At 46.7% G+C, this 27,781-nt stretch overlaps 2 protein-coding genes across 10 annotated transcripts in view; both read right to left on the bottom strand.

Moving 5' to 3' along the window:
- The window catches only part of LOC102178109 (ATP-binding cassette sub-family A member 9), a 55,859-nt gene extending 38,120 nt beyond the window's left edge, over window positions 1-17,739 (bottom strand). For 2 of the 6 annotated variants that reach the window (XM_018063926.1, XM_018063932.1), the window contains exons 1-12: window positions 17,295-17,739; window positions 12,379-12,480; window positions 10,129-10,336; window positions 8,880-9,044; window positions 8,231-8,334; window positions 7,436-7,662; window positions 5,626-5,767; window positions 5,198-5,383; window positions 3,582-3,729; window positions 2,982-3,150; window positions 991-1,052; window positions 139-249 (exon numbers count right to left, since the gene is read on the bottom strand). In XM_018063926.1, the coding sequence (XP_017919415.1) occupies window positions 139-249; window positions 991-1,052; window positions 2,982-3,150; window positions 3,582-3,729; window positions 5,198-5,383; window positions 5,626-5,767; window positions 7,436-7,662; window positions 8,231-8,334; window positions 8,880-9,044; window positions 10,129-10,336; window positions 12,379-12,480; window positions 17,295-17,333 (1,663 nt within the window). In that variant the 5' untranslated portion in view covers window positions 17,334-17,739. Of the gene's footprint in view, window positions 1-138; window positions 250-990; window positions 1,053-2,981; window positions 3,151-3,581; window positions 3,730-5,197; window positions 5,384-5,625; window positions 5,768-7,435; window positions 7,663-8,230; window positions 8,335-8,879; window positions 9,045-10,128; window positions 10,337-12,378; window positions 12,481-15,632; window positions 15,729-16,125; window positions 16,173-17,294 lie in introns of those variants that run through there. The other 4 variants (XM_018063928.1, XM_018063927.1, XM_018063931.1 and 1 more) reach the window with 4 other exon arrangements.
- The window catches only part of ABCA6 (ATP binding cassette subfamily A member 6), a 66,376-nt gene continuing 62,178 nt past the window's right edge, over window positions 23,584-27,781 (bottom strand). For all 4 annotated transcript variants that reach the window (XM_018063924.1, XM_018063922.1, XM_018063921.1 and 1 more), the window contains exons 38-40: window positions 25,883-25,962; window positions 24,279-24,334; window positions 23,584-24,146 (exon numbers count right to left, since the gene is read on the bottom strand). In XM_018063924.1, coding sequence (XP_017919413.1) covers window positions 24,045-24,146; window positions 24,279-24,334; window positions 25,883-25,962 — 238 coding nt within the window. In that variant the 3' untranslated portion in view covers window positions 23,584-24,044. The remainder of the gene's footprint in view (window positions 24,147-24,278; window positions 24,335-25,882; window positions 25,963-27,781) is intronic.

The raw sequence follows: 27,781 nt of genomic DNA, 5'->3' as shown, positions 1-27,781 counted from the left end.
ATCCTGTCTCAAGTGCCTGAGTGAGGCTATTAGCTGATGAGACTGCTTGCTGGAGCTCGTGAATGGAACAGTGAGCGGGTGAAAAGCACAGTGGGCTCGCTTGCCCGCCCTCCTGTCGTGCCGTGACTGTCTTCTCACCTGACGTTGGGGCCGACAGTCCGCTGAGTATATTTAACAGCGTGGTTTTCCCAGCTCCACTGTGTCCGAGGACGCCCGTGATCTGGCCTTCATATATGTCCAATACCAGGCCTGGCGTTATTCCAAGAAGATGACACTCAGGGCCTACACGGTAACTTTACAGTCTCTGAAACTTTTATAAATTCTCACAGCATCTGTATATTTGGCTAGCAATACTCAAAATAAAACGCACCCCCAAATTCATTCCTTTAAAATTGCATCTTCTGGGACTTCCCTGGCAGTTCAGTGGTGAACTCTGCCTTCCAATGTGGGAGGTGTGGGTTCAATCCCAGGTCAGGGAGCTGGGTTCCCACATGGACTCCCAGCAGAAAAACCAAAAGGTCAAACAGAAGCAATATGTAACAAACTCAAAAAAGACTTTAAAAATGGTCCACAAAAAAAAAAAAAGTCTTAAACAATAAAACTGTCCATTCTATGGTACACATTGGACACATGCAGTATTGTCATGATATATATTATTATCTGATTAACAATTTTTTTCAGTGAAAGCAATCTTGTCATTAAAGATAGGCCGACTATAATAAAGACAGCTTTAGGGTTAATACCATGAGTTGAAAATAAACAGTATCGCGCTATCCTGTATCCTTCAAACCCATAAGATATCAGTGGTGCATCTGACTTCCTAAAATTATTATAAGATTTTGAAATTTACTTGGAAGAAACCATAATGTGCTCAAATAAAGGCAATTCACGGTATCTGAATATCTGTTCTTAATTGTGACTGAGACAGTATAAAGTGAGGTACCGTCGCTAACTCACATCACTAGGTTGCATATGAGGCTATTTCATTACCTTCCAAAGCTTCTACTTTCTTGTGCTTGCCTCTTCCATATGCTTTTTTGAGATTTCTTATTCTGAAAAGAGAGGAAGACGTTTTGAGCAAATGGTAAAGGTGGACAGAGAATCCATGAGTCAAGCTGCCGAGGATATCAGGAAAGCTGGAGGTCCTTTTCCTTCACACAGGTCCGCGGGCGGACAGAAACCTCTCGGCACCTCATCGGAGCCTGTCTCCATCCTCGTCACAGGCTGAGCAGCTCACTCTCTGCAGGCAGCGTGAGTCCATGAGCGCCGTGAGGACGATGAGAAGTGACTGGCCCAGAGGAAGTGGGCGATAAGACGGTGTGTAGAGGACCTGCACTCCGGTGGAGGACAGAAGCAAGCAGTGAGCCCGCAAAGAGACACGCCGGCTTTGGGGGTCAGACCACCCTGGGTCAAGTCCCAGAGTCGTGTGCCATGCACACCATCCATAGACTCAGAGCTCACTGTGGATTTCATCTGCATGACCTTTTTTCCACCGCGGCTTCTAGCGACACATTGCAGGAGATGCAGGTTTGGTCCCTGGGTCAGGCAGAGCCTTTGGAGGAGGGCGTGGCAACCCCCTCCAGTATTCCTGCTTGGAGAATTCCATGGACAGAGGCCTGGTGGGCTACAGTCCACGGGGTCACAGAGACACAACTGGGCGACTAACACACTCATACACACTCACACACTCACACACAATCACACACACTCACTCACACACACACTCACACACACTCACACACACACACACGTAACCTGTTGTTTGCAGCACAGGGCATACCATAGAGCAAGGCCTGTAGCCCAGGGTTGCCGACTCATAGCTCAAACTCCTAAACTATCTCATGATCAGATATGTGAGGTTGTCTGCCCCCAAGGCCTCTGTTCATTCTGGGGATGTTTTTCCCAGAGCATAGAGCTGCTCTGGCTAACTGCAACTCACAAATCATCAAAACCCTGCTCCCCGCCCACTGGGGAAGACAAAATGCCTCCTGAGCTTTGAGGACTTTCTGTGCCTCCTCCAGCGGCCCCTGATTCTGGCCCAGACAGCGGAAGGGACATAAAAATTCCAGTTTGCAGGGAGGTCACGGTTCCCGATGACAGTCCTGCTACACCGGGAGTGAAAGAAAGCTGCTGTTTGGTGTCTGTTCATACTGGACCCTATTTTCAAAAGTTACTATTTAGAGACTGTACGTATCATAAATGTTCAGAGTTAAAATAGGCCAGTGGAGGCGGTGAACCAGAAAGGTTTTGTTTAGGTGTGAGACAAAGGCAACATAGATGGGCACATTTTGAGCAGAGATCCAGGGAGCTTAGGTGCTTCTGGGGGTTTGGAAATGGAGCCATCAGGACTGACTACCGCACACACATTATCTCAGAGGGAAGATACACCCGCCAGAGCGCCCCTGGCTCGGGTTTGCTTCCCATCTGCCCTTGTCTGTATCTCTTGCTGCTTCCTTCTGGTCTTGTTAATCAGGAAGCAAAAGACGAGAGATAAAGTGAACTGCAGAGAAAAGGGGGCTCAGAATAACAAAGACGAGGACTGCGTCTGTCGTAAAGGGAAAGGACAGAGAAAAGGCAAAAGAAAAGAGAGGGGATGACGAAAGCGGGGATGTGGAGGTTATCACTTCGCTGATGGATGCCGTCCTGTCGTAAGACATTAGTAAAAGCAAACGCGCACAAGATGAGGAGGCGGAGTGCTGTTAGGAGCCAGGCTAGCCTTGGGAATCCCCGGGTAGCCCAGTGGTTAGGACTTGGAGCTTTCCCTGCCGAGTTCCCCTGCTCCGTGAGGAACTAAGGTCTTGTAAGCTGCATAGCAGTGTGGCCCCCAAAAAACGAGTGTAGGCTTTCACGAGTGTAGCATCCTGGGATGGTGGGTACACAGAGGCACTGAGAGAAACCTCTGTCCCTACCCCGATCTTGCCGGATAGAGCTCTGCTCTCGGACCTGCTCTCCATTTCAGCCCCACGTGATATTTTCATTACCTGATGGCTTCTTTCCCGTGGAATTCGGGAGACACTGGTTCAAAAGAGTCATTGGATGGAGAATCTGGACCGATGTCATTCTCGAGGGCCGCACGATCAGCCCTTCGGCGTTGGAACCAAGAAGAGGACTTGAGGAAAAACCAGGGAGGCTGCTGACGTCGGTATTCAGCTACATGGACAGGCGGTAAAGAAGCACTGGGTCAGTCACCTCCTTGAGCGCTAGAGCTGCCAGCAGACGGTCCCAGCAACCCGTCTGGGAAGGTTTAGAGATTCCTCAGACCCAGCATCAGCAACTAGCATTCTCTGGCCAGTTCTGAGATAAGCACTAACAGTGTAGTTCTCCTGAATCCATTATCCTTAATCTATAAATTATCCTTAATCTATAAATACCTTTTTCTTAAAGAAACCATCTAAAATGTTATGGTAGAACAAGATCTTAGAAAGTGATATCAAATGCAGAATACCGCTGAGGCTTATTTTAGAAACTTTGGTGGGGGGTGGGGAATGCTTGATAATTTATATCTAATATGTTGCAGACAGTTATTTTAAAGAAATAGAAATGAATGAAATTGTGTTGATCACAATCATGCTACTACTTACTGGGCAAAATTTTGTCCAAATACAACGTCAGTACCAAATAGAGAAGAGCATCAAAAGCCAGCATGAAAATAGTAGCTATTATGAGGTACTGGTCGTTTGGAGAATCTGAATGGATGTTAGAATTCACATCGTAGTCCAAATGGATAAGCTGGAAAAAGAAAAAAAAAAGATACATGTGTGGAATCGGAAAAGGATGACCAGAGCACTAAAAGTTATATTGTCTTACTTCTGCTAGACATTGGAGTTGAAACAATAAATGAAACATGATTCTGCCTTCATAGAGCTCTAATCTCTTGGAAGATACAGGAAGGGAACTATCTAACCACAGGCAATTCAGGGAGTAAGTGCAGGTGGTACTCAGGGTTTAGAAGGCCACGGTCTGCAGTAGGGAAGTCTTCCAGGCAGAGGTGAAAACCGGGAAGCTGCTACTGGAGCTGGGCTGCCTGGGGGCTTCATCAGGCTGACCGTGCAGGAGAGGGGGCAGTTCTAGAGGGGGGACACTGTCTGAGAATGAAAGGGAGAGGGCTGGGGTACTTTTGTAGTCAGGCAGAAGACAGAGAGTAATATCTTAGTAGAGGTGTTTGTGACCCCATGGACTGGAGCCCGCCAGGCTCCTCTGTCCCTGGGATTCTCCAGGCAAGAATACTAGAGTGGGTTGCCATTTCCTCCTCCAGGGGATCTTCCCAAGCCAGGAATCAAACCCAAGTCTCTTGTGTCTCCTGCAGTACAGACCGATTCTGTATCACTGTGCCACCTGGGAAGGTTTTCAGATTCCCCCTAGATAATTCACACAACACTTACCAAAGGTCAAAATGCCCCTTTGCTTTTGTAAAGGTGCACATTGAAAAGGCAGGAAAGGTTTTTCTTTCTCTCTCTCAGCATTACCCGTTTTCTTTGAGATCTGATTAATATAGCCTGATACCCCATTGCTGGTGCGGTCAGCTTTCACTTTTATAGGGCTGTCCCCCCAAAAAACATGTATTTCATTTAATGCCCAGGAAACATGACCCTTCCTGTTATCGGCTGTATTCCAGTTCCCTAGAGACGTTGTTAAGATTCACTTATTCACGTATTCATGGCTGTGCAGGCTTCACTGCTGTGGCAGGCTTTTTGTAGTCGCGGCGAGAGCGGGGTCTACTCTTCACCACCGCGCAGGGGCCTCCATGTTGCTGAGCGCCGGCTCTAGAGCGCAGGCCCAGTAGCTGTGGTTCCCGGGCTTAGTCACTCTGCAGCGTGGGGAACCTTCCCAGGCCAGGGATCGAACCCGTGTCCTCTGCATTGGCAGGTGGATTCTTAACCACTGGACCCCAGCGATATCCTAGAGCACATTTTTCTTTCTTGACTGGCCAGTTCTATACGAGACTGACCTCCTCTCAGAAAATTTAATTCTAGTTACAACATCGTAACTTGTGCTTAGTCGCTTCCCTGGTGGCTCAGACGGTAAAGAATCCGCCTGCAAAGTGGGAGACCTGGCTTTAATCCCTGGGTTGGGAAGATCCCCTGGAGAAGGGAATGGCTCCCCACTCCAGTATTCTGGCCTGGAGAATTCCACGACACGGCTGAGCGACTAACACACGCAATAAGTGAAATAGTGAAGTAGTTTCATGAACTCTTACCTGGGCCATTCCAGCAGTGAAAGCAAAGGGGCTGAGAAGACATAAGATCCACTCCAAAGCCGCAGGAAGGCGTCTGTACAAAGCTGTGAATCCCAGGCTCCCCCAGAAGACAGTGAGGAGGAAGACCACCAGCCCCGTAAGGAAGGGCTTCTTCACCAACACGCTCGTCAGGAAAGCTAACATTATCTGAAAGGAGAGGAAGGCTCCAGGGGGTCCACAATCCGCTGGGAATCACCAGAGGCATAATAGAAAAGAATTTCACTACGTAGAAGTGTATTTCATCATTGCCCCCTACCTCTAGATACTGTCTCATGCGAAGACTCAAATATTGCAAACAGAACAGAGGCCATGTGAGCAGAATCAGTGAGAAATGGCTGGTAGTCTTCTCTGAGCAAGAGTTCAGAGAGAGAGAGAGTTCACCAACTCACCAAGGACAGGCCGTAGAGGAGAAAGAGGGTGAAGACCACCGTGAAGCCCGTCAGGACGACCACTGGGGCACACGCCACTATCAGAGCCATCAGAGCGGCCGTGACGGAGATGAAGCCGGCGTACATCAGACCCCAGGACAGCCTGGCGGAGAAAGAAAGCACCAGTTCAAAGCACTGCTATTCCATCCATTGACCCATTCATTTCTCAGCAGCTGTCTTGTGAAGCTCGCCATATACCAAAAGCAAAGGAACAGACCATCTCGTAAGTCAGAAAACTTCTCTGCCCCTGAGCTTCATCTTCTACTGGAGAAGGTAGCAATTAAACAAGTTAATGTGTAAAATAGGTCACTAATTTCAAAATAAGACAAATAAACTGAGATCAAACCAGCCCATCCTAAAGGTGATTCAACCCTGAGCATTCATTGGAAGGACTGATGCTGAAGCTGAAGTTCCAGTACTTTGGCCACCTGATGCAAAAAGCCAACTCAGGGGAAAAGACCCTGGTGCTGGGAAAGATTGAGGGCAGGAAGAGAAGGGGGCGACAGAGGATGAGATGGTTGGATGGCATCACCTACTCAATGGACAAGACTTTGAGCAAACTCTGGGAGAGAGTGGAGGACAGAGGAGCCTGGTGTGTTGCAGTCCATGAGGTCACAGAGAGTCGGACACGGCTGAGCAACTGAACAACAAGGAAGCTGGACATTGTAACAGGAGTAAATGGGAGAGGTTTCCATGGAAGACATTTGTGATGATTGATTTGCCAGTTCTGGACCTCCTCTTTCAGTAATTACATAAACATCATGGAACAGAGACCAAAAGAAACAAAGCGGATGATGAAGCAGGGATCAGCAAACTTTCTCTCTGAAGAGCCAGATAAATATTTCAGGCTTTTCAGACCATAGTCTCTGCGGCTACTACTCAGCACTGCCTTCGTAAGACAGAAGCAGTCACAGACAACACAACCGTTTGACCGTGGCTGTGTTCCACTAAACATGTATTTGTAGATGCTGAAATTTGAATTTCATATAAAAATTTGGTGCCATAAAATATTATTGTTCTTATGTAAAAGCCATTCCTAGTTTTTGTTGTTGCTGTTCAGTGGCTAAGTTATGATGGACTCTGTGACCCCCTGGACGGCAGCACGCCAGGCTTCCCTCTGCTTCACCAGCTCCTGGAGTTTGCTCAGATTCACATCCGCTGAGTCGGTGATGCCATCCAACCATCTCACCCTCTGCCGCCCTCTTCTCCTTTTGCCTCCAATCATTCCTAGTTTTGTAAAAACAAATGGACCACTCAGTTTGCCAACCCCTGACACAGATGACTAGGTCTAGACTGAACATAGACACATTTATACACAGACATTGGATCTAGATAGATACACATATTTAGATGGAAATGAAGATAAGTGTTGTTTGTCTTTTTATTTTATTTTTTGAGATTGATTTCAAAGAATCAGGAAGAAAGCTTCTTTATAAGGGAAAGAATAAGCTCTCCCCTTCTATGAAGCTGGTTTAAGCTTTCTCTGCTATACTGTACCTATCTGACCCTGAAGGTAGTTACTTATTTTGTTTAAACTTCCTTATCCTCTGCTGAAAAATGATGAGATAATTAAATGAAGTGCTGTGTTTTATGCATTTAATGTGGCCACTGGTTTGTAAAGGAACCTACAGGCCCATTCACTCCATTCCTACACAAGGCACTATTTTATGACAGCATCAGGTTTAAATATGATACTTTACAGGTCTAGGGGGTCCAACCAGCTAACTTGTTCTCTCTAGGTTGCAGGATGGAGCGTAGCCATGGGGTTTACCAGAAGGCTGACTCTCGAAGTCCCATCACTGCCATCACTGGCTTCATGAATTGTCTTTCTTGGGTCACACTGACTGATACGTAGTATATGGAGGCAGAAAAAGAAATAACGCAGAAGAAAATGAAAAAATCAGTCATAACTCCTGCTTGGGCAACAAAAGGTAGCATCTTCATGTTTATACCAGTCACTGACATCAGTTTTTCCATCACCGAATGATTCGTTGTGATCTGAAGACAGACATCAATGAACACAGTGTTAGCATTAAGCTAATTATAGCCTCATGCGTGTTGTGTCAATTATAGAAGTGACGTACATTCACTCCACATTTGATCTTATGTCCGTCACGAGTCGTCCCCTTGTAAATCCTGGAATATACTAGATTTTGTCTCAATTCCTTAGAATATCCTTACTAAGAGTGGGTAAAACTCTACGCACGCGTGAAGTCACTTCTGAAGCGTCACTTTGGTTAGTCACTCTTCTCTGACACGTCTCACCAGAGGATCCTCTGCCTGTGGCCTGCCTCGTCATCACTCCGCTCCAGGACAGAGCCGGAGCTCTCACTACAACGGTTTATCCACGTCTCTGTCCCCCACGATCCAGGATCCCTGGAGAACGGTGCCTGCGTTCTACGTCTTCCTTAACCCTCAGTGCTCGGTGTGAGGTTTGGGTAGAGTAATAACTCACTGTGCTGTTCCGTATTAAGTGACTAAATTAATTAAATGACAAATCCATTCCATCGCCCTCCATGAAAACCAGATTTTCAAAGCAGTTAGTTTCCTTGGTCTCAGTACTCACTTCTATGATGGCAGCATTAATAGCAGCTTGGAAAGCTACAAAGCCTTTCTCCCAGAACAAAGAAGCTTCACACATGACACTTTCATCCATTACTTGACAGTGAGCTTTAGGGGAAAAAACGAAAAAAGAAAACACCTATTATGACGAGGCAGTGCAGACTGGGATACAGGGGAAGTCAGAATTTCAAAAGTTCCAAAACACAGTCCCGGTCCACAATAATGCAACGGGTGGCACGGGTTCCCAGGGGGGTTTACCCAAGGAGAATAGACCAGGCATGCTTTAGCAGTGTTCTTAAGACCCGCTCTCAACAGCTTTTCATTAAATCGTATCACCCTTTCTCTCCATTAGTTGAGGATGTTTTGTTGAGTTCTGTTCTGTTGCTTGTGCCAATAAAGCACGACTCTTTTAATGATTGGAGATCATTGAGCAAGAGCCTTTCCTTGAGGTTTTATTTAGGAGAAACATAGGAACGATAGCAACATGATTTCTTAAAAAATACACTTCAGATCACAGGCTTGATTTAATAAGGATGACTCTCACGTATGTTTGGAAATTAAACTTTATGCTGTGTATGTTTGTAGCGAGCAGACATCTGCTGTCAAACAGGCCTCCTTGTGGCTAGTGACGTTGTTTCCAATAGGAAGGTTACCTGCATGGTCTCCGTGCTCCTTCATCGTGGGGATTCGATGTCCCCACAGAAACTTCAAATGGTATGAGAAGGCGTCGTTAAAGATGACTCTCACCGCGTCTGCAGAGTAGTTTAGCTCCAGCTCGCCCATGCTCTGCTCATCAGGCCAGCCCGAGATGGGCCTTCCTGCCGAGCGAGAGGAGGGGACGGGGGTGAGATCTCTGCGTGGTCCAGAGACAGCGCTGTGGCTGCCTCACTGTCCCAGCCTTGGCCCCTCCACTCTGCAGGGACTGCTGCTGTCCTCTGACAGGGTCCCTGTTCTCTCCTCGCGTCCGCCAGAGACCCTACTCTCACCCCTGACGTTCTGAGGTCGCAGGAGGTGCCTCGTCAGCTAGTTTTGTTGGACACGCTGCCCTTGGTTTTGAGGCAGGAGATGGATGGGCCCCCGCTGGAGCAGAGGAGACAGCCGCTGCAAAGCAGCAGGAGGGAGGAGAAGCGGAGTCCTGTCTGCGTACGAGACAAGAGACCGCAGATTCCTCTCCTGGGAGGTCAAAAGGGAGTGATGTCAGCCTTCCCGTAGGCCTCATCACCAGGCTCCGTCTTGGCCGACAGAGGCGGGCACGCGTGGGGGCACCAGAGACAGACCGACCCGACTCAGGCTCGTGCGGAGTCGTGTCCGACTCTGTGTGACCTTGTGGACCGAGGCCTCCAGCTCCTCTGCCCGTGGGATTCTCCAGGCAAGAAGCCTGGGGTGGGTTGCCATGCCCTCCTCCAGGGGATCTTCCTGACCTGGGGATCTCCCTGACCCGGGGATCTCCCTGACCCGGGCATCTAGCCCGTGCCTCCTAGACTTCCTGCGTTGCAGGCAGACTCTTTAACCACTGAGCCATGGAGGAAGCCGAATACAGACTCAGAATCAGGCAAAGCAAGGTGATCGGCCAGAGGGAACCCAGGAGTATCTGAAGAGACTACAAGGTCACGCTGTCACCACCTCCCAATCTTCCCAGAGTCTTCTCACAAGCATATGTCTGAGTGGTCCTGGACTGTCTCATTTTGATAAGGACTACAACGAGGATCACCTTTTTAATATAAAATTTCTTCAACAGAAGACTAGTAAACAGTAAGAAAATCTCCTTGATACTCGAGAGGAATATGAATTAATGTTAACTAAATCTAGATACTTGAACGTTGAACAGTTTATCAAAGAAATTGCAAATGAATTGGTGTATTTTGCAAATAAGGAAATTACCACGAACTGCCTAAAACGTACCTTTTATGAAAGGGGCAGAAGCCAACTTGTTCATTATCTCCTGGGTGGTCTTGGATTCAGGAGCAAAGGCGATAACGTAATCAGAATCATTAAAATTATCTACACGTCCCAAGTCCACAGCGGGCAGTTGAGGGAAGTCATTAACTTGGTGCAAATTAGAGGAAAACAGGTGAGCAAACAGCACCAGAAGGCAGGAGAAGAGCGATTCCTACAGAGCAGAGAGAAAAAGGGAGCAAGTCAGCAGCTGTTCCGCCGAGGGCTGAGCGGAGACGGGCGGGCTGAAAGCTGGTGATTCCGTTCCGTTGCTCGGGCATTGTTTTTTCCTCTCTTCCAGTGTTTAAGTGTTTCGACTTTCTTTTGTCCTTTAATCTGTGTATTTTGAAATATGCACATCATCCATCAAGACAGAGTTGCAGTGTCAATTCCAATCATAACTAATAATTTAAGTTTATTTACTTTAATGCAAGTGTTAAAGGCTGGATTGCTTCATGAATGGTCGTGTTGACCCCTGAGTGAGAATGACAAAGAAATGTTCATTGGAATGAAATAGACAATCCGCCTCCATAATCAGGAATGAAGCAGTGTATTTATTTTCTGCTGCCCCAATGCAAAAGAAGATAGCTCCAAAAACGTTGCTTCATGAAAAGAATTTTAAAAGCCTTTGTCATTGTGATGGCATTCTGGAATTGGAAATGTACTCCAAAACATTGCTTCCCGAACAGACTTTTAAAAGCCTTTGTCATTGTGATAGCATTCTGGAGTTGGAAATGTACCAGAATTTAAAATGCATTTGAAATCTGATAAGAACACACTTTATTGTTCAGTTATAGGGATCAAACCCAGGTCTTCTGCATTGCAAGTGGATTCTTTACTGTCTGAGCTACGAGCTGCTGCTGTTGCTGCTGCTAAGTCGCTTCAGTCGTGTCCGACTCTGTGCGACCCCACAGACGGCAGCCCACCAGGCTCCCCCGTCGCTGGGATTCTCCAGGCAAGAACACTGGAGTGGGCTGCCATTGTGTTCTCTATGAGCTACGAGGGAAGCCCATCCATGGCCTTTAAAAGAGGTATATATCTTATTCACCAGATGATCATACTTTAACTCATATGTTGGCTTGTTTTTACACCTATTGTGTTTAGATAAATAAATTGACAGATATAATCCTTATACTGAAAGAAATAAAAAGACGTAAAACATCTCTATAGCATAGACTCCAGCTGTTATACATACATAATCCTTCCTCCATACAGGGATCTTCGTGAGCTTTAATCACTGCCGATTTACACACTCAGTGCATATTTGTTGGAAGAACGTGTGCACACTCGCAATGTTCAGAAAGTGAAATGCTAATACATCCACGCTTGAAACATGGGTATTTTACAAGTGATTTTAAATTACATTTTTCTGAATTTATTAAAGTTCCTACATGAATAGCATGTGATCTTCCTTACAAAGCTCACTACAAGCAAGAGTTCAAATGCCATTTTCCTTCCCTCTTTGTTTTTCTGCTCATGATTTCTTTCAAATCGACATCCTCTCTGTCCATAGTACAATGGTGTGCAAATGCTACAATTTGTCCTTGGAGTTTTTTTTTTTTTTTTTAATTTTGTATTACTTTCTGGATTAAGTTCTGATTACTTTCTGGATTAAGTAAATTTCTTTCACTTTCCTGCTGAATTTCTGTGCTTATTCCTTTATGAGATTCAAATGAATTCAGATGTAATTGGTACCTCAGTAGGATACATTTTCAGGCTTTATTTTTATGGGAGTTTATTTTCATAGCTTTATTTTTCTTCCCTGGTGGCTCAGACGGTAAAACGTCTGTCTACAATGCGGGAGACCCAGGTTCGATCCCTGGGTTGGGAAGATCTACTGGAGAAGGAAACGGCAATCCACTCCAGTACTATTGCCTGGAAAATCCCATGGACAGAGGAGCCTGATAGGCTCCCCGGGGTCGCAAAGAGTCGGACACGACTGAGTGACTTCATTCATTCACTCACTCATTTTTCGTGGAGTTTCTGAATATAAATTATTTACAAAATGCTTCCAATAAGATGTGTCGTAATGACATATTTGAAAGGAATCTCACTTGAAATAATAGCACAACTCAGAATTTGGGGAAAAAAAAATCCAGCCTGCTAATTAGAAATAGAATATCTATGAAAGAGTAAAGAAAACAGATAAAGTGTTTGTGCCCAACAAAGTACTGTGTCCTGTGTTAAATATAAGATGACATAGACTCCGAACCGTACCGACAAGGTCTCTCTTTTCATCCTCCATTTCTTAAGAAAATTCTTGCCAAGAAGTGCCCTCGTCTGCTGGCCCACGCTGAAGTGCCTCTTGCTCATCCTGACCTGTTTATTTTAAAAGGAGAAAGTGAAGGGAGAAAATGTGAGGGTTGGAAATAGAAAGCATTGCGCAACCCAGCCAGAGAGGAGCATCACAACAGCTGCTCCCAGTCGCGCGAGGAGCGAAGGGGCCGGGAGAGCTGAAGAACACGCGGAGGGATGACCGCGCTCGGGGTGGAATGGGAGAAGCCTGCAAACAAGCGTGCGCGCGCGAAGTGCGCGTTGATTCCTCATCAGACCGAGAAAACTGGACAAAGCAACGGAGTCAAGGGTTCAGTTCTTTAACAGGGATGAGGGAACATCACTGCCAGCGGGAGAAGGCCGCACAGCCATTCTAGTGATCCATCGCCAGCTCATTACTACTTAGCAACACCCCGCTGCCAGTCAGTACCGCTCCGGGCGTGTGTACCCAGGAAATTCCCACACGCGGCCGCGCGGGGGCCTGTACCAGGATGCTCTTCGTAATGTAGAGTATCGGGGTGCAATGTCGTCAGATTCGAATGGATACAGTTCACAGAGTACCAGGTAGGGTTCAGAGGCAGCAAATCAGTACCCACTGATCCGCGAGAAGAGATTTTAAAACACAGGGCCAATGTAACACCTGGAAGAGAAGGTTGAAAGCGATGCCGCTACGCGCCTTATATTGATTAAGGCGTGCATGCTCGGTTGCTCTGTCCTATCTGACTCTTTTGCGCCCCCGTGAACTATGGCTCGCCAGGCTCCTCTGTCCTTGGGATTTCCCGGGACTACTGGAGTCAGTCGTCATTCCCTGCTCTAGGGGATCTTCCTGAGCCGGGGACTGAACCTGCGTCTCCTACACTGGCAGGCGGGTTCTTTACTGATGAGCCACCTGGGGAGTCCGTATTAAGTAATACTGCAGTAAAGAACACCCAGGACAATGAAAAGGTGACCGATCGCATCCGACATAAGTAACCAGCGCCTACAACTCAACCCCCCCCCCAAAACAAGCAGCCCTATTACAAAGTGGGCAGAGGAGCCGAACAAACATTTCTCCAAAGAGGAGAGGCAGAGGCACAAGGAAAGACGCTCAGCATCACATCGGCGTCGTCGGGGAAAGGCAAGCCCGAACCCGAGGAGATGCCACCGCGCAGCGGTCAGAATGGCGTCATCAGGAGCGCCGCAGCCTGCAGACGCGGGTGGGGGTGTGAAGAAAAGGGAGCCCCTGAGCGCTGCGCGGGGGAACGCACACGGCTGCAGCCACTGCGGAGAGCCGTGCTAAGGCTTCTCGCAGAACTGGAAACAGCACTACCGTGTGGCTGAGCAGTGGCGCTCCGCGTGTGTGTCTGAAAACAACAACACTAATTTGAAAAGATAGACGCACCCCAATGTTCGGGCTTCCCCTGTGGCTCAGCTGGTAAGGAATCCGCTTGTAATGTGGGAGACCTGGCTTGGGAAGTTCCCCTGGAGAAGGGAAAGGCTACCCGCTCCAGTATTCCGGCCTGGAGAATTCCACGGACTGTGTGGTCTCCATGGGTCGCAATGAGTCGGCCGCGACTGAGCGGCTTTCACGGTCACTTCGCCAGTGTTGATAGTAGCGTCAGTTACAATCGCCAGGGTGTGGAAGCAACCCAGTGTCCACCAACAGACAATGGCTAAAGAAGATGGAATATTACTCAGTTACAAAAGTGAAAAGTTTCCATTCGCAACAACATGGATGGACTTGGAGAGCATTATGCTAAGTAAAATAAGGCAGATAGAGAAAGACCAATACTGTATGACATCACGTATATGTGGAATCTAAAAAATATTACAAACAAGTGAATGAAACAAGAAAGACAGACTCTCAAATACAGAGAACAAGCTAGTGGTTGCCAGTGGGGAGAGGGGAGGGAGACCCAGGGCTGGGTAGGGGACGGGGTGGTCATGGGGTTATACGAATTCACACGTGTGAAACTTTCGAAAGCTGTAAAGTACCTGATGCAGAGAGCCGACGCCCTGGAAAAGACCCTGAAGCTGGGAAAAACTGAGGGCGGGAGGAGAAGGGGACGACAGACGATGAGATGGTTGGATGGCATCACCGACTCAATGGACATGAGTTTAAGCAAACCCTGGAAGATGGTGAAGGACAGGGAGGCCTGGTGTGCTGCAGTCCATGGGGTCGCAAAAAGTTGGACACGACTGAGCGACTGAACAACAATTGAATTTAAAGAATCTTTCATTCACTTAGAAAAGGGATCGGAGTGGAGGTAGCACATGAAATGGGAGTTTTAAACTCAGGAAAATAAATGATCAAACAGACAGGAGCCTAGTTTGCGCCAATCATTCAGTCATTCAGCTGAAACAATGAGCGAGTAGAAGTAGTTTGAATATAAGAGATTGGGAAAGAAATAATACTAACTATATTTAATGATGCTATTTTTATGTTCCAGGTAGTGCCAAGTATTTTATTAAAATTAGTTCAACTCTTCCAATAAATCTTTGGGATGTTATTCTCCCCATTCCACAGATGAGGAAACTGAGGCACAAACAGGTCCACAAGGCCACGGATTTAACCCAGGTTGCCAAGTTCTGGAGACCTCGCTACTAAGCGACGCACCCGGGGCACAGGAGGGTAAAGGCAGCAGCCTGTCGTAAGGTTGGTAGCCAGCTGACTTCTAATCAGGGAGATAAGCTTGGATCATCAGCGCAGACCCAGCGTCACCACAAGGGGCCTTAGACGTGCAAAGGGAGGCAGAAGAGGAGGTCAGAGAAGCAATGCGGTGAGCGTACTCAGTCACTCTGTCGTGTCCGACTCTGCAAACCCGTAGACTGTAGCCCACCAGGCTCCTCTGCCAATGGAATTTTCCAGGCTAGAATACTGGAGTAATTGCCATTTCCTCCCCCAGGGGATCTTCCCCACCCAGGGATCGAACCCGCATCTCTTGCGTCTCCTGCATTGGCAGGCGGATTCTTTACCACTGCGCCAGCTGGGAAATCCCTATAGTGCTGTTTCAAGGACTCAACCTGTTGTTTGCTTCCAAGATGGAGAAAGAAGGGCATGAGCCAGGGACACAGATGCGTCTAGAAGCCAAGAAAAATAAGAAAGCAGAATTCTCTCCCACGGAGAACTGTCTGTATGTATCCATACCGTGACGATACGTCCTCCAGAAAGGAGCACAGCCTGGCCGGTCCAGTGACACCCAGGTCCCATTTCTTACCTCCCGAGCTGTACAGTGACGATACATCCTCCAGAAAGGAGCACAGCCTGGCCAGTCCAGTGACACCCAGGTCCCACTTCTTACCTCCGAGCTGTACAGTGATACAGCTCTTTATGAGTTAAGACATTAAGTGTGTGGCCATTTGTTTATAGCAGGGATTGAAACCTAACACCAGGAGCAAAAGAGGAGTCTGAGCACATGCAGTCAGGGAACAAGACGGAAGAGGTCCTGCAGTCGGTAGGTCGAGAACGAGGGCCTCGGGGCACACAAAGAAGATGACTGGAGAGTCCGTCTGGGCTGTACCTCGTTGGAGGAACACAAGAGGGCATGGATTCAGGTTTAGAACCTGTCCAGGAAGGAAGGGTTTAGAAGCTGCGTGGATGAGCTCCTGATGATAACGTCATCATCAGAGCAGACTGCGGCAGCTGAGGCTCTGACTAAAACCGAACCAGAATCCTTCCAGGGCTTCTCGGGTGCCCTGGTCGCTACGAACCTGCTTTGCAATGCAAGGGCCACTGGTTCCCACCCTGGTCTGGGATGATCCCGCTCGTGCTGAGCCACTGAGCCCGTGAGTCTGAGCCTGTATCTAGAGGCTGCAAGCAGCAAGCACTGAAGCCCGAGGGCCCTGGAGCCCGTGATCCGCAACAGCAGACGCCAGCGCGGTGAGAAGCCCCGGCCGCAGCTCGGCTGAAGCCTGCACGGCAATAGGACCCGGTGCACCAGAGGCAAACAAGAAAGGAAACTCAGATAGTAAACATTTCCAGTTAGGAAACCAGAGCTCCTGGAGACCGTGGTGTCTGGAAGGGTTAACACACTGCTGGGGTCTCCTCTGCTTTCTTGCTGTGGATGGATGCGTGTGCTGGAGAATATTTTAAAGAATAATGAACGTGATCTGGTCATGATTGTGGTGTTTCTAACTGTTAAGGCTGATTTTTTGTTTTTTTCCACAGCATGACCTGGTCAGAAATAAAAATACCATTCACTGTAGTTGCACAAAACATCTATTTAGCTTTAATTGCTCTGAATAGGAGCCCGTGTGATCTGGAAATAATAACTTGGCTATAAAAGCCAGTCATTTCCTATTCAGACAGAATTCCCAGTATTCAGAGAATAAACATGTTACACAATAAATTTCACAAAAATTGAGGATGATAAACAAAGTCAATGAAAATATAGCCTTAAGATTTCTTGATGAAGCCATTTAAATCATTTAAATACTCAGAACCTTAGGTCTCTGGTTTAAAAAAAAATTAATACTCAGAAAATCATGTATCACCCCAATGCATATAAAGCCTCTGGCAACAAAACTGAAAATGAACAAAAAAGAATAAGTAATTCTTACAGTTTGAGAAATATAGCTCATCCTTGTAAAGAGGCAACATAAAGTCACATTCCTTTCAGCTTATCCAATAGTCTCTTAGATAAAACATGCTATTTGTCCAAACATGCTTTAGTCATTGGGTAAAAATTTAAATAAATCTTGGTTCTCTAAATGGTTATTTAGCAATACAATATGAAATACTCAGATAATTTGAAAAATCAAAATGACTTGCTAACACCATCCTGCATCTAATAGTTTTCATCCAAGTGTTTGGCATTCCCTGTTTGAAGTCACACGTTATATTTTCATATGCAAAACCACGATTGCAGAGGTTAACTTACTCTCAGGAAAGCTGGAGCAAGACTCCAGAAACAGTTCATCCACGGGTCTCCGCGGGTCCTGGAGAACAATTCACATTCCTTTTGGGTCACTACTACATCACGCTTTTAATTTCATGTTCATTGTGAATAGTTCCGTGTAGAATGATTTCCGAAAAGGATTATGGTCTTAATTCAGCCAGACTGCCAAAAACTCTGTGCTCACATCACATGGTGACTTCTTTGCAGTTTTCCATTTCTCTGTCTCCCTGCCAGCTCCTGAGCAGGGCGTTCGCGGCTGCAGATGGCTGGCTGGACACAGCGAGCGTAAGTACTATCGAATCAAAGAGAAGCTAGTCTCTCCAATTAGCTTTTTCATAAAGGCCCTCATGGGAGAGCTGACTCCCAACACAGTCTTTTAAAGAAACATAAGTAAAGAAACAGTTCGGAACAGAGCAGAAACAAGTAAAAAAGAAAAAAAAATGACATGGAGAAGGGAACGGCAACCCACTCCAGTATTCTTGGGAGAATCCCATGGGCAGAGAAGCCTGGCGGGCTACTGTCCGTGGGGTCTCAAAGAGTTGGGCACGGCTGAGCAGCTCACACACACACACACACACACACACACACTCTGTGCTGAGCCCGGGGGATGCCTGTGAGAAGCACTCACGCACCCATTAAAAAAAAAAAAAAATGACAAATACAGAAACGGGCCAGAAAGCAACTCGAAAGTCTCCATTGAAATTTAGTTCTTAAAATCTGGATATAGAAATATGGCGATGAAGAATGTAATTTTTTTAAGGGAACAAAGTGAACTGAATTTTTGTCTTCATCTGAGCTGGGCTGCGTGCCAGCTACCTGCAGCACCCTTCTTGCAGGTGGGCAACAGGAGAGTCCTTAGAGCAACGGCTCCTAAAAGCACCTGCCCTCCCAAGGTGGACAAGCTTGTTATTTCTGCAGAAGTGCCAGAAGGCAGACTAGTTTCTCCGTAAGCAGCTGCTGGTTCCTGCTGTGTATTGGTTTCATATTTTACTGAAGAAACATTTTTAACAGGTAAGAGCTGCCATTCGATCTTTTTTGGGCATTTCAGGTAAATCAAAGACGAGGCAATTCTAAAAAAAAGTGAAAAAGTTGCTCATGAAATTACGTGAAATTGTAACTTCATGAAAGTATAATTTATGGAGAAGAAAGGTGAGTAGGGGCCAGCGTCTCTCTGCTGGCTGCGTGGGTCTGTTACGGTCCCCTGTACTGTAACTACTCCCTGAAAACGCCCCTGAGGGCACATGCTGTGTGGGTAATTCTCAAACCAAGTAGACTCATCCATTTCCTACAGGCTGTGGTAATCGCATGAGGTCTTCCTCATTTACCTCCCATTCTCTCATATTTGTTCCCTTGCGAATTGTGTGAGTCCAGAAATTGCGAGGCTAGCAAAATAGAGGCAGGTTGAATTCACTAAGGCCCACGACTGCCAAACAAAGACAGGCTCTGATTGTTTCTGTACGTCTGCTGCCTCCTGCAGAAGATACGAAATTATCATACTCAATAACACCTGCCAGAGAACATAATGCGGACATTGTTTTCAGCTGACCTTTGTATCTAGGAGAGAGATTATGTCTTCTGACCCCAGTTGGCTTCTGGACTGGATTCTTTTCTTTCAACACCCTGGCCTCTTCCCTGACCATGTGGCAACCTTTCCAGTGTCGTAACACAGCAAGCACACCCGCGTGAATCCTCTTTTTCAACATTTTCTTGATCAAGTCATGTCTGCACTCTCCTAAATAAGCTTTAGTTTCAGCTTCCCAATTTAAAAAAGTTGTCCTGTTGGGATTTCAAAAGTGGAATAGCACTAATTTTGTAGCATAATGCCCTTACGAAGCAATCCCATATGGTATTTATTGTGTGCAAGGCACAGTGAAATATTGCCACATTGAATAAACATAAGGCTCTCATGAGGTGGGCATTACCATGCCTGCTCATTTGTGTCTGGCTCTTTCGAGATGCTTTGGCTTGTAACCCACCAGGCTCCTGTGTCCATGGGATTCTCCAGAGAGATTCTCCAGTGCTCTCCAGGCAAGAACACTGGAGTGGTTGCCATGTCCTCCTCCAGGGCATCTTCCTGACCCCGGGATGGAACCCAGGGCTGGATCTCCTGCATTAGCAGGCAGATTCCTCACCTCTGAGCCACCTGGATGTCGGGATCAGCCCAACAATGAACCAACCCGAGGGAGCGGTGGTGCAGAAGAATAAAGAAAAAGAAGACTCAGAAATAAAGTGGGGACCAGGGGGCTGACGCCACTTGCAGGCAAAGTGAAAGTGAGGTCGCTCAGTCGTGTCCAACTCTTTGCGACCTGTGGACTGCAGCCCACCAGGCTCCTCCGTTCATGGGATTCTCCAGGCAAGAATCCTGGAGTGGGTTGCCATTCCCTTCTCCTGTCTTTTGCAGGCAGAACCCAGATCCCAGTTCTCGAGTGTCTTCTATTGTTAACTTCTGCTTCCTTGTTCATGCTCTAGAGATATATCTGTTCTTTACAATCTCATATCGGGGATAAAGATACACAAGGCACAGGCCTCAGTGTCAAACCTGCAGGCCTTTCATGACTGTTTAGCTTTTTGGCTAGTGACGCCCTTTCTCAGCAGCTCCCTCAGGGCTCTGGTTACGGGAACAGTCACTAATGGTTTTCCTTCAGTCACATCAGTACTTCAGCACCTTGTTTTCAAGATCTTTCCATGACGTACTTTTTACTGCTCCCAGCCCTTCGCCTGGGGGCGATGAGAAAGTCATTCTTATTTTTCAAAGAAGCCTCGTTAATTATAGTACAGGGCTATGCATAGCATATCCCCTTCACTGGAAAGCCCAGGCATTCGTATAACCACTCCTGTTTCACAGATGAGAAAAATGAGTCCCTGAGCTTAAATAACTTGCACAAAATCAAACAGCTGGCGAGCAACAGAACCTGGGTTAAACCCCACCTTCAGCCTGGGAGCTCCTTTGACAACGCTGTGTCGTGAGCCCTCTGCGAGCCTCACGGGAGGTGCTTGGTTTGACAGCTCTCCTTGACTTTGCCTCTCGTGTTTTGCAGCAGTATCTTCTGGGGCCGGAAGTCAGATTCTGTCCTTTGCTTGGAGCTGATGCATCCTCCTGGACGCTCTCCTGGCGATTTGTGCAGAGTACCTGGGGCCGTGGGACTTGTGTGCAGCCCTCAAAACCACACCAGGTCAAAGTGTATGATTTTGGGGCCGTCAATGATTGGCCCTGAGCTGCCAAGAGAGCACGCAGCAGGCCAGAAGCCTGACAGAGAGAGGCGGGGACGCTGCTCTTTCCCAGTCTTCGCTGCTCTCGCCCTTCACCCTTCCTGACCTAGCCTACGTTTGGGTTTTGGTAGATACTCTCCCAAAATTTCCTTGTTTCTTAAAAATATAATAAGGATATTTCACTTGGTCCTGCTTTATGAACTTCTTTTTTGTCTTGCCACACCCTTTGTATGACATATTACTGTCCTCCAGTCTTATCTGCAGGCCCATTTCTTGGGCATCTTTTAGCCTCTCTCTGTGACCTGCCTGGGCTTCCCAGGTGGCTCAGAGGGAAAGAACCTGCCTGCCAATTCAAGAGACACAGGAGACGCAGGTGAATCCCTCGGTTGGGAAGATCCCCTGGAGAAAGGAATGGCTACCCACTCCAGTATTCTTGCCTAGACAATCCCATGGACAGAGGAGCTTGGCTGCCGGGGGCCAGCGTGAGGAACTCCGCCCATGGCAAAGGTCATGAGGAAGGAGGCTTGGCATACCCAAAGGCGTGGTCAAGCCTCAGGAAACCCCCTGTTCCCAAGCATCTAACCCCAAAACCAGAGTCTGTTTTATGCTCTCACCTACACCTCTGACTTTACGGGGGGCTCTCCCCCATAACCGTTTCTCTCGGAGAAGGAGTAAACGTGCAGCTCCAAGGCAATAAAAATTCCTGGGCGTGACAAGAGTGTTTCAGCTTACAGACTCCTCTGAAGGTTATCTAGCCCGCCTGTATAGGTTCGTCCGGCCACATGTGATTGTTTACAGCCTCCCAACCTGAGAGGCACGAGATGTTTTAGACTTACTAAAGGCAAATTCTTTTGGGGAGTTGGAAATTATTAGTATAGTGGGTTGGTTAGGAATTATATTGGTGAAGGGTTTTTCATTTGTTGTGTCAATAATTGCTGCTAATACCCTGCTCTGGGTGGGACAAGGATGTCTCAGGTCAAACCTCTCTGCTGACAGACTAGCTTGTGTGACAGGATTATCCATACTGCTGCCACTAGGCACATGATTGTTTACTACCTCTCAACCATAAACAGCACAGAGAGTTTTGGAGTATTTTGAGAGTCTTAATTAGCATAGGGCTTTTTCTTCTTGTTGAGTCAATGATTGCCGCCAGGCCTCCATATCCTTAGGCACCTGGGAATATATTAATCAATGTATTTGGAATATAGAAAAGGAAATATAGTAGTTTTTAAGGTTAGCAATACTAGACTTTTTGAGTTAATGGATTTTCTCTTTTGTAATAGATCACTGTACTGTTATAAATCACTGTGTCCTTGCTATGTAAAAACGTAACTTTATCACTGTCTTAAGACTAAATAGATCTTAAGGGGAGCATTGGTGAAAGGATTTTCATTTGTTTCATTCATTTTCATCTGTTGTTACTAACTTCAAATGATTTCCCAAAAAAAAAGGTCTTAGGGATATTACATCATCTTCTGGCCTCGAGTGAGACCTGCTGACATTTTATGATCCTTTCTTTCTGATAACCAAAAAACTTATTTCTTCCAAGGGTGTTTTTTCTTAAACCAGGCACCACCCTCCAAATAAAGTTACATTCCTATAGGGTGAGGGTGTAGTGAGTTACAACCAAGAAAGGAATTTATTTAACCCAAGGTTAACATGATTAATCTTAAAGGTTAATGCTTATTTCTCCTATATGCTAGTTCTATTCATTATAAGGGCAGGGAACATGGAGATTTAGCAGCAAACAGCCCAGCGAATGAAACCCTTTCACCAGCGCTCCCCTTAAGTCTGTTTAGCTTGCCGGTGGTTTCCCACTTCCCCATTCCTACACAGACTGTGTTTTCCTCTGTTCCCCTCCTTGCTCTTTTTCTCTCTTCTCATCTGGAGAGTTCTGAGTGAGAACCTCCCGGTATGTTGTTCTACTGGTGCTCACCTTCAAACATTGGCCGATGTATCTGACCCTACGCTCTTTGGGAGATGTGAACACTCAGCGTCTCCACCATCTTCCCTCCACGGCCTGATCTGGACACACGTGCTACCTTCCCACCCCCGAGGATGTCATTCAGCACATTTGACCTTGAAACCTTAGCCTTGCTTCTTACGGGCTGTGCAGTTCTGACAGGTGATTTTTCTCTGGAGACTTCACTTTCCTCACCTGTAAGTGTCAAAGAACACAACAGCATCCAACGGGGTCATATAGAATTTTTAAATCTAGGGTTTGTTGGGCAGGGGAGTAACGGGTGAATATGTGATCACTTATGTGTGGAATCCAAAAAATAAATGACGGAATGAAGCAAATCAGAAATAGACTCACAGATACAGAGAGCAAACTAGTGGTTACCAGTGGGCTGAGGGAAGCAGGGAAGGAAAAGGGGTTAAGAGGTAAAAGCTGTGTGCATAAACATGCTGCAAGGATACACTATACAGCCCAGGGAAGAGCCAAGGTTTTGCAGTAACTTTAAATGAGGTGTAATCTGTAACAATTTCGATCTCTACATTGTATACGTGACACTAACATTATATACCAGCTATAAGGAAGTGAAAGTCACTCAGTCGTGTCTGACTCTTTGTGACCCCAGACTTCTCCAGGCCATACTGGAGAGGGTAGCCTTTCCCTTCTCCAGGGGATCTTCCCAACCCAGGAATCGAACCCAGGCCTCCTGCATTGCAGGCAGATTCATTACCAGCTAAGCTACAAGGGAAGCCCAAGAATACTGGAGTGGGTAGCTTTTCCCTTCTCCAGATCTTCCTGACCCAGGAATTGAATGGGGGTCTCCTGCATTGAAGGCAGGTTTTTTAGCAACTGAGCTATCAGAGAAGCCCCATATATCAACTATACTTCCATTAAAAAATAAAGTCAAAGAACTTGTATCTGTTTTTAAGCTCTAGGAAATTTTCAGCTAATACATTGGTCAAATATGGCCTGCCTTCTAGTCAAATTTTTCTTACTGGAAGTTTACTAGGTCTTTGAGATATATTTTCCCTGTCTTACCTTTTGCCTAACTACCATCTTGAAATTGGAAAGCAATCTGTTTCACACCGCACATAAACAACCTTTCCACTACATAATTTAAAATTTTTTATTTTTTTACTTTATAAAATCTATGTCTGTTATTCATTTTTATTGGAGTATATAGTTGCTTTACAATGTTGTGAGAGTTTCCACAGTACAGCAAAGAGAGTTAGTTACACATATACATACAACTCTTCCTTTTTGGATTTCCTTCCCATTCAGGTCACCACAGAGCCCTGAGTACAGGTTCCCTGTGCTATTCACCAGGCCCCTCTGGCCAGGGGGTTCTCCAGGCAAGAACACTGGAGTGGGTTGCCGTGCCCTCCTCCAAGGGATCTCCCCAACCCAGGGACTGAACCCACATCTCTTGTTTCCCTTGCATTGGCAGGCAAGTTCTTTACCACTAGCACCAACTGGGAAGCCGTTTTAAAATTATATATGCTGCTAATTGTTACATATGACATGAGCTTAAATCACATCAACAGAGAACGATCAGGCTGGAGGCTTCACGGGCCCTCTGAGGGGCAGAGGAGTTTCCATCTCATGATTGTATCAACCCCTTCATCGACATTTCCCAGCTCCTGCTCCTTAGAAAGTTCTATGAACACCTGAATGGGAGGCAAAGAAGAAGGAAAAACAATAAGCAAGCTGTTGATTGGCCTCAAAAGAAACAGGGAATATACATGGGACTTTTATGTGAAATTTACAGAAACGATGCCAGACCACACGGGGCAACTCACCTTTTCCAAGGTGCACTGAGAGAGGCTGTATTCTTCCAGGTTAAAGTTACGTTTCACTGAAAAAAAAAAAAAAAATAGACTGGTAGTAGATGCTTACAATTTATTTATTACCAACCATCTTTTCAAAGTCATCTGAAATAAAAGTGCCAGTAATGAATATAAATGGGACACAGAACGGAATGAACAAACGCTCGGTGAAAGAATGAAAGTGAAAAGTCACAGTGTCGGTATAAATACAAATTAAACTCATCTTGATATTAGAATTTTCTCACGTTACTTACCGATAATATGGTTTACTACTGGGTGGGCCACAGAGGTCTTTCGTAACATCTTATGGAAAAACTCTAACGAAATTCATAGCCAACCTATTACTTAGTAGGTGTATCTTGGGGAGCCAGCTAAGTTCCTTGAGGGGCTGAGGAATTCACCGATACATTCTTACACATGAGGAAGGTTGTAGTTCCATCGCATTCCCTTTAAAAAGATCTCAAAGTCCTGCATCACTGTGCTACAGCTAGCTCCTCTGAAGGCCTGTCTCTCTGCCGGGCTTCCCCACCAGGAAATCTGCGTGAGACCGGCCATCAGATGCACTCCACACACACGGGTGCACAGCTCACGGTTTATACACTGAGGATCTCTGTGCACGAGCCACCCCTGGGTGCCAGGGACGGAGCAGTAGAGATGAGGCAAAGCCTGAACCTCTGCCTTCATGCCGTCTGCATTCTAAAGAGGCACTTACGTGTGTAATAAAGTAAATAACAGTAGCTACTCTGGAGAAAAGATATATCTAGGAAATAAGGGATGTTGGTGCTCTTTTTCCAGGACGGTTTTAAGGAAGGCCACAGCAGTATGGTGATAATTGAGCATAAACCTAAAAGGAGCGAGGAACAGCCTGGGTATTTAAGGAGCAGAATTCCGGGAAGGATTGGAGTGTGAAGCCTGGCGCAGGAGCAGGCAGGCGTGTCTGGAGTGTTGGGAAGAGCAAGAAAGCAAGCCAGAGAGTTCTTTCGTCTCAAACATGAGAAGTCGGGCACCGTCCTGGGCTCTTCCAGATGAACTTACTCAATCCTCCTGGTAATTCTGCCAAGTGGCCACTGATACTACCTTTCACTTAGAGATGAGCCATCTAGACACACAGGGGTTACGTAGCTTTACCAATGTCTCCTAGCTTGCAGCTTGTTCTAAAAATAGAACTACTCTGTGATCTAGAAATCCCACTCCTGGATATATAGCTAAAGAAAGTGAAAACACCAATTCAAGAAGATTCATACACTCCAGTGTTCAAAAACAGTGCTGTCTACAAGAGCTAAGGGACGCAAACTAAGCGTCCATCGACAGATGAACGGATAAAGAAGGTATGCTGTGTATATAAACATCTCACATAAAGTGAAAACTACAAGGCTGTACTGTGCAGTGCAGGGGATACAGCCAGCATTTCACACTCATTTTAAAGCGAGTATAACCTACAAAAGCGTTGAACCACTACTTTGTAGGCCTGAAACAAATATAATAGTGTGAATCAACTGTACATCAATTGAAGAATGAACATAATTAAGGTAAGAACTAATTCTTCAAAGGTTTTACTTAAAAATGGCCATTCTTACCTGTCTCTAACTTGTGAAAGGCCTGGGAGAGGGGCTGAACATCCTGCACAGGCAGTCTGTAAGCCGAGAAAGAGGAGTACCTGGAGGCAGAAACAGTGTCACACTTTATCTTGAGTTTCAAGGGGGAAAATGACCATCAAAGAAAATGCTGATGTTAAAAGTTAGTAAATAAATTTTATTATTAAAAAATTTATTAACAGATAAAATGAATGCAAATTAACACTTGGCTTCAATATGAAACAATAAGATAAATTTCAATAGATATTTCTTGCAGTGGCTTTGTTGGCTGGCAGCTGGAGATAATTCTCCTGGAAATGACCCAGTATAATTACATTTATGCTCCAGTTCTTCGACCATCTGATGCAAAGAGCTGACTCATTGGAAAAGACCCTGATGCGGGGAAAGATGGAGGGCAGGAGAAGAGGGCGACAGAGGATGAGATGGTTGGATGGCATCACCGACTCGATGGACATGAATTTGAGCAAACTCCAGGAAACAGTGAAGGACAGGGGAGTCTGGCGTGCTGCAGCCCATGGGGTTGCAAAGAGTCAGACACCATTTAGCAACTGAACAACAACCAGTTTAGTTTATTCAAACCTTTTTCTCGTGCAACACAGGCATTCTGAATGAATCCCTTTGATGAGTTTGAGTAATTTAGAACTCATCCCAACATGTCATCCTTGTAACCAGAAAGCAAAGGCAAGAGACACATGGTTGAGAGTGAGGGTCGTAACAGTGAGGGGACTGAGACGGCTCTACATGTGAAAAAGAAAAGCACGACATGAGAGTTGTGAGTCAAGTTTGATTTGGGGCAAAATGAGGACTATCGCCTGAGAGGCAGCGCCTGAGGTCGCTCGGAGACACTGCTCCGAAGAGGCAGCGGGGCAAGGTCGGCATGGAGGTGATTCTGGTGGAGGAGGGGTACGTGCAATCAGGCACGTATTTTTTTTTGCAGAGGATTCTGCTGGTCTCGTGACGGTTGCTGCTGACCACGAGGAGCCGTCATCACCATAAAGGAGGCAAGTGCTTTTCTAAATGTGGGGAGGAGCAAGAGCTGGGCTCGGAAAATGGGCGCCTGAGAACATCTAACCACCTGGGGACCGGAGCTGTTTCCCCGGAGCACAGATGCCTCATGCCTGCCCTCCCCTGGAACGCTCTCGGGGGCGTTGGAGGGCCGCAGCTGCAGCAGCAATCCTTGTAGAGGGAGGCAGGCCGACGGCTTGTGCCAACCTGCAGTTGACCCAGCTTGAAGGAGCGGAAGTGCCGGGGCTGACTTCTGCCCCCGTCACCTCAGGCCCATGCACGGCTCCTTCCAGACAGACTGTGAAGCCTCCGGCGCTCAGACCCTGGTCTCCGCCCAGCCCGCCCCTCCTGCCTCTTCGTCTGCATCAAAGCTGCGGCTCGAGGGCTGGGAACGGGGCTGAGCCTGCGCCCCGCACCCCGCTAGATAATTCCGTTACTTTGTACTCGGTGTTACGCCCTGCTTCTTCCGTGGCTTCTCCCCACAAGGAATTTCAAATTCAGCTCCTGCCCCAGCTCCCTGCCCTCCCCTTAAAAAACCACACCCCTCTGCCTCTATGCTCACAAACACACTCCCCTCTGTTCTTCACTGTGAGGCAGGGAAACTCCACTAAGCGGACATGCTTTGATGATCCCAACTGCCATTTCCGATGGGGCTGATTCACCCTAAACAGTTGTGTCTTTAAAATGGTAAATATTTACATCTTTTAAATATTTACAGGGAAGCCTGGGGAAGGTGTCCCAGGCTGGCTGCGCTTCTGTGAAGATTCAGGTCAGCAGAACTGCCTCTCCAGTTTTTCCAAGTCCTGCTCCAGACCTGGGGACCAGCCTCGGGTGGCCGCGGAGGCCCAGGCCAGTGTCCCCAGGCCTCCCTGTGGG

This window comes from Capra hircus, chromosome 19 (genome assembly GCF_001704415.2).
Source record: "Capra hircus breed San Clemente chromosome 19, ASM170441v1, whole genome shotgun sequence".
Taxonomy (NCBI): domain Eukaryota; kingdom Metazoa; phylum Chordata; class Mammalia; order Artiodactyla; family Bovidae; genus Capra; species Capra hircus.
The sequence above is the reverse complement of the archived record's forward strand: the minus strand, read 5'-3'. Positions and strand labels throughout refer to the sequence as shown.